The sequence below is a fragment of the Malus domestica genome, chromosome 13 (assembly GCF_042453785.1).
Source record: "Malus domestica chromosome 13, GDT2T_hap1".
In the NCBI taxonomy this organism is placed as follows: Eukaryota; Viridiplantae; Streptophyta; class Magnoliopsida; order Rosales; family Rosaceae; genus Malus; species Malus domestica.
Genome location: NC_091673.1, coordinates 15,277,496 through 15,282,986, shown reverse-complemented (window position 1 = coordinate 15,282,986; position 5,491 = coordinate 15,277,496). Strand labels below are relative to the sequence as shown.

Here is a 5,491-nt window from a genome sequence, read left to right as displayed (position 1 = left end):
AAAATAACATCACTATTTCATTTTACAGCTGTTTATTCTTACAGCATAATTGAAATAGTTTTTTTTAAAAACATAGCAATACCAAAGTAGCCTTAATCAACACGAATTAAGCGCCAAATTAATCAGCCGCTTTTCTTTTTCTTTCTTCCTATAGTAACTCCTGATTCATCATTCATTCATCATTCATTCATTCAATCATTCAACGGAGAAGAAATGCGGATTGATCCCGATTAAAAAACTCCAAACCTTAATACAACATTATTATTAATTAATCAAAAGCATAGCTGTACATTGGTAGTAGAAGCTTAGAATACAACGAGCAGAAACCACACGAGAAACACTCTCTTATCAACACTCACTCACTTGTTCAGCTATTTACATCGCTTCTGATGTGTGCCTTGCACCCAACGCCATGTACAAACCTTCCCCATCGAAACCGATACAGATTCAGATTTTGAAGGCTCAACGATACAGCTCTCTATCAGGAAAAACTTCTACTTTGTGGCTGCAAAAACTGATGGCCCTTCCACCTGAAATTTCGCCCCGTTAATTTGACGACAAATGCGGTCCAACTCAACATTAATAAAGTTGGCGAATTTTCATCGCCTAGTCCTGGTCCTAGTCCCTGTAAATAACGAATGCCTGGCCCTAGTCGCTGGCCTCATCGGATCTTCTAAATATCCTCAAATCAATGGACAACCTTCATATTCAAAACATACACTTTTTCCTTTTTGTGTCGTAAAGGAGGATGCTTTAGCATTCCAATTCCAAAGAGCCTTAATCAGGAACAGTTTTACATCATCAGCTAACTCGCTGCAAAGATTTGAAACTTTATCCAACTAAGGCTCTTCGTGTTGAGATGCTACTGCAATCTTGTTTGAATATGAAATTATGAATACATACTTCTTGCATCATATGATATAACTCTTCACTCAGCCTATTTATCATTAGCGACGTAATAATACACATCCCGTCAATCAAAATAGAAAATTAAGCCCTATCCAACTAGAAAGACCTTACAGAAGGAATAATCAGGCTGGAACCCGGCTGCTACTTTAGCATATCAACAGGTGTTCTTGAAAATTTAGTCTATTCTCTTACTAAAACGAAAAATAAGCACTTTTTTTATTTACCTTAAATGTTGCACCCCATATCTCTTCATCAGTAGCAGGCACAGCAGTGATCTTATTTTTAGGATTCTCAAAGCTTCTCAGTCCTCCAACCGTCGTGGAGTAGAAACATCCTGTACAAATTAATAACACCATTATTAACAAAGAACGGTCATTTTTTTTTTTGGTTAACTACTCATACATCATGCCGTAATTTGTCAAATTACTGGTGGACCAAAAACTCAAAGACTTTGGTGCCACTTGGATACTGATGCATCCACTAAAACTTTTACGCACCTTGCGGGAATGAAGCAAGCGACTTGCCACAAGCACCCTTAAGCAGTTCTACATCATCAGCAAAGGCCACATATCCATCAGCAGTAATTCCCCACGAGAGCGGAATCTTGCCAAATTGGTCCTGTCACAATTACAACCAAACCCAATTGTTGTTAGATGCGAATCAAATCTATTAGCTTTACCAAGGCAGATCATTGCTTGCTTGGTGTGGAAGGATGACTTACAGATGCCACGAACACGGTTGAGGTGGACTTGTCAAATACTATGAAAGCAAAGTTTCCACTGAGATGGCCAACAACATGGTTTGGCGGGTAAGGCGCGCGATCGCGCAGGGCCTTGTAAGCCTCGATCACCAAAATCACTTCATTTGCAGACTTGGCTAGTCCATATTGCTGCCTCAAACTTCCCAAGTTGTCAAGTGCTCCCTCAAACAAGCAGAATATCTCATCCTTCACTGCAAATGACCTGAAAACTTTCACATGATTAGACCAACAAGTCCATGTACAAGTTGCCAATATGATCCCAACTCTCCTCACCTATGGATACAACTGTTACTGTCTGTGTCCTTCAATGATGCATGCCATAAATTAATTTTGTGATCTAATAAATTAGTACTAATATAAGTTTTAATCTCTATCCGTAAAATAAAAGAAATGATAAAAACAGAGCTTGTCCCTTAAGAGACCTCCATGACATATCATCTTGCCATCTTCTTTGCATCAAATCACACCTAACAAAAAGTAATGATCCCCATAGCCTCTCCGGACCCGTAAATGATGGATAATCGTGGCTTAACACCAGTTATTCCGTTTAAAAAAATAATAATAATAATAATAAATCACATCTAACAAACAATATCGATCCCTATAATCTTTTGTCACCACTTCGCTATTAAACAACTAGGTTTACTTTTTGAATCATGTAGGTATTGAACCCATGACACCAGTTAAATCGATATTCGGTAGCAAGGGGAGAATCTCTCCCTCCCACGCTCCGGTTACATCATCCTCCTCATAAGATCCTTCCACTGCAATTCTTTGGAGACTTCCCCATTGATATTCTTCTTTCAAAATAGACTTTTGAGATTGATTGGGAAGAATAATAATTTTAAAACTTTTAACTTCTTTAGAGAAGATTTTTAGAACTTAATATAAACAACAAAATCTTATCCCACCAAGTATAGTTGATTTTACGAATCCTAAAACGTTACTGTATTTAATTTTTCTTTAGAACCCATTGAATAAACAATTTTTCTTTAGAGGTCGCATTTGGTGCGATGGCAAGTGCCTTCGCCCATAAGCGGTAGGCCTCGGGTTCGAGACTTGGGAGCAGCCTCTCCATAAATGAGGGTAAGGCTAGCCGACATTCACCTCTCCCAAACCTTGCGTAAAGCGGGAGCGGGAGCCTTGTGCACTGGGTACGACATTTAATAGAAATGAATATATAAGCTTTTTTTTTTTTTTTAACTTTCACACTTATCTTAATTCTTAATCGTTAAATAGAATAAATTTTAAAAAAATACGAAAAAATGTGTGAAGCTAAAAAGTATATGCGGACAGCACAGCCCAATATAGTTGGTACTTCTTAGAAGTTTTAATGAAACATTTCTGATACTGTTCACTTTTAATGTTAACAATATTTTTTAACTAAAAAAATCACTCCTTATACTATTTACTTACATCTTTATTTTATCATTTTGATTAAAACTAAAAATTTTGATAACTTTTCGCTAGTTTTCTTTTAAATATTTACCACAACTAAGATCATCTATAAAGAAGATGTCAAATTATAAATGATGGCTGATGTGACAATTTGAAGCTTTATGTAAAATTTTGTACTTTTTCAACAGAATTGTGAAATGTTAATTTATTATTTAAATGAAGTTTTAAATGGTTGTAATCAGTAAAAAAATGTTAAAACAAAATTTTTATTAATTGAAAAGTTAGTGGAATAAAAGACCTACCATTAAAATGAATTAAAAATAAATTTAACATTAATGTCAAATTTAACTCGAAATCACAAAACCTTCAAATCCAGTTAGCAAATAATACTTTGATTTAAGAAACTTTTGATGTCAATTATGTACAGTGATATTCTATCTAAGATTTTGACATATCTTTTAAAGATGCTCTAATAAAAATGAAATATTTATAAAAAAATGAAGAGACCAAAAACTCACAAACATTTGTAACTTTATTGTTGTGAAACTTATACTGGATCCTGACACGTGGAAGGATCAGGTGGGTGGCGGTTCATTCGAAACAATCTAGTCAACAGAATCTTATTTATAGATAAGATCCCCTGGTGGTCATGCAAGACCTCCCTCACCGCACTAACCGCCAAAACTCTCTTCGCTGATCCCGAAGCTCCGAGAAAAATCAGATCAAGAAAATCATCACGATTTCACAATCATGATCATCACAGTCTCCAACCGTTATCAACAAATCAACCACACAAAATATAAAATTAATTACAATAAAAAAAATAAATAAAAAAAATGAGCGCTCTGGACAATTTTACTCCAGTTTGATTAATTACGAATTCGAGCGTGGTTTGGCTGATCCAGTTCGATTAATAAATCTCCTACAGCGTGTGATTTACAGATAAAGCTGTAAAGAAACGACATGCGGTGTGTCTGTCTTACCTAGGCTGTAACGGTGACTCGTTGCTGTGACTGTAGGCCAGCTGAGCGTCGTCGCCGACTTGTATGGAGACGGCGGCGACATTGGTCTGGACGAAGCGGTTGACTAGCGACGCCGCCGTGATCTTAGGCGACGGAGTTCGGCTGCCAGCGGCCACCAGCTCGTCCGGCGGCGACACGATCGCGCTGCTGAAAACAGCCAACATGATTGATCTCTAACTAAAAAATAAAAAAATAAAAAAAAAGGAAAATCTACTCTTTTCTTTTAGTTTCGATGGAGTTAAGAGAGAACTCGGAAATGGGATCCTTAGCAGCAGAGGGGCAGGGTTTATTATATAGGAAGAGGGCGAGGGTATTCTCGTCTTTGTGCCAGCAATGATTGTGCGTTTTTTCTGCTGTAATTTTTATAGAATTTTTTTGTTTTTGTTTGTTTTCGCTTTTTTCAAAGGAATAATCCAATCAAGGGTGATGAGGCATGTGGTGGGTGGGACCTGCGGGTGGCGATGATTCCCGAACCGGTGACGTGTGGGACCCGCGGACGAGCCAGCATCATGAGTACATGTCGAGCCACCAAGCCTAGGGATGAATCGTCGAGAGATTTTCACTGTCTTCGGAATATGAAGAGATACATTATATTATTATATAAGTGGTAAGATAATTGTACAATTAATAATTCAAAAATGAATGCGTTTCTGAGTTTATATAATGTTAATAAGGAGATTAAATTTATAATTAAGATTTTATAAATTAAATGATATGAGTGTTGATGATTAAATTATTACTTAAACGTTGATATTACCTATTAACGATACATTATTTAGTTTGTAAATTTAATTTACAAATTAATGTCTTTTAGTATTACTTTATATGACGACATAGGATGTTCTACTGTGCTCCGTGCACGGTAAAAAATTCACGAATCAGTGAGGAGGGAGTTGTCAGGTGCGGAATTGTCTGGGTGTTCCTTAGTTTAGGGTCATGCTTTTGTGCCACGTCGGACATTTCTTGGGTTTTCTGGATTTGTTGCGAAATTACCGGAGTTGTTTGCCTCGGAACCTAACCACAGAGGGATGTTTTGGTAAATGTGAAAATATGATTTCTTCAACAACAATTTCTTATCTGTTTAAACCAACACAACAGAAGGAATATATATATATATATTTCTTACCAACAAAAACAAAAACAAGATTTGTTATTTGGTAAATGTTGGAAATTTGATATCCTTCAACAACATTTTGTTTTGCCGGTGTTGGAAACTTGAAGTAGGTTTAATTACTTGCCATTTACTCAATATTGTTTTTATTTTGCTTTTTCCGGTTACAAACTTACAAGTTACAACATCAGAATAGCGACCATTTCTCTTGCTTTAAGCACTTTTATTTTTTTGTTTTCAATACCTCTTTCTAAGTTTTGCTTTAAGAGTAAATTGTAGCAATGATCCATT

At 36.2% G+C, this 5,491-nt stretch overlaps 1 protein-coding gene across 2 annotated transcripts; it reads right to left on the bottom strand.

Moving 5' to 3' along the window:
- Positions 1 to 230: 230 nt before the first annotated feature.
- LOC114820721 (stem-specific protein TSJT1-like) lies at positions 231 to 4,496 on the bottom strand. 2 transcript variants are annotated; one of them, XM_029091939.2, is made up of 5 exons: positions 4,051 to 4,496; positions 1,631 to 1,871; positions 1,407 to 1,527; positions 1,134 to 1,243; positions 231 to 530 (listed from the first exon to the last, which is right to left on the bottom strand). In XM_029091939.2, exons 1-5 carry the CDS (start codon positions 4,251 to 4,253, stop codon positions 495 to 497), a joined length of 711 nt encoding a protein of 236 aa, XP_028947772.2. In that variant the 5' UTR covers positions 4,254 to 4,496; the 3' UTR covers positions 231 to 494. The 2 variants fall into 2 exon arrangements, with proteins under 2 accessions (XP_028947772.2, XP_070666832.1); XM_070810731.1 differs by having other exon boundaries at positions 231 to 997; positions 1,061 to 1,243; positions 4,051 to 4,364.
- Between the last annotated feature and the right edge of the window lie 995 nt (positions 4,497 to 5,491).

What these genes read in the sequence shown, in the direction of transcription:
- LOC114820721 (XM_029091939.2), bottom strand. Translation starts at nt 4,253, where the DNA reads ATGTTGGCTGTTTTCAGCAGCGCGATCGTGTCGCCGCCGGACGAGCTG. An exon ending in GAGTCACCGTTACAGCCTAG is followed by an intron (nt 1,872 to 4,050) that starts GTAAGACAGACA and finishes GAAAGTTTTCAG; the next exon opens with GTCATTTGCAGTGAAGGATG. An exon ending in GCTTGCTTCATTCCCGCAAG is followed by an intron (nt 1,244 to 1,406) that starts GTGCGTAAAAGT and finishes TAATTTGTACAG; the next exon opens with GATGTTTCTACTCCACGACG.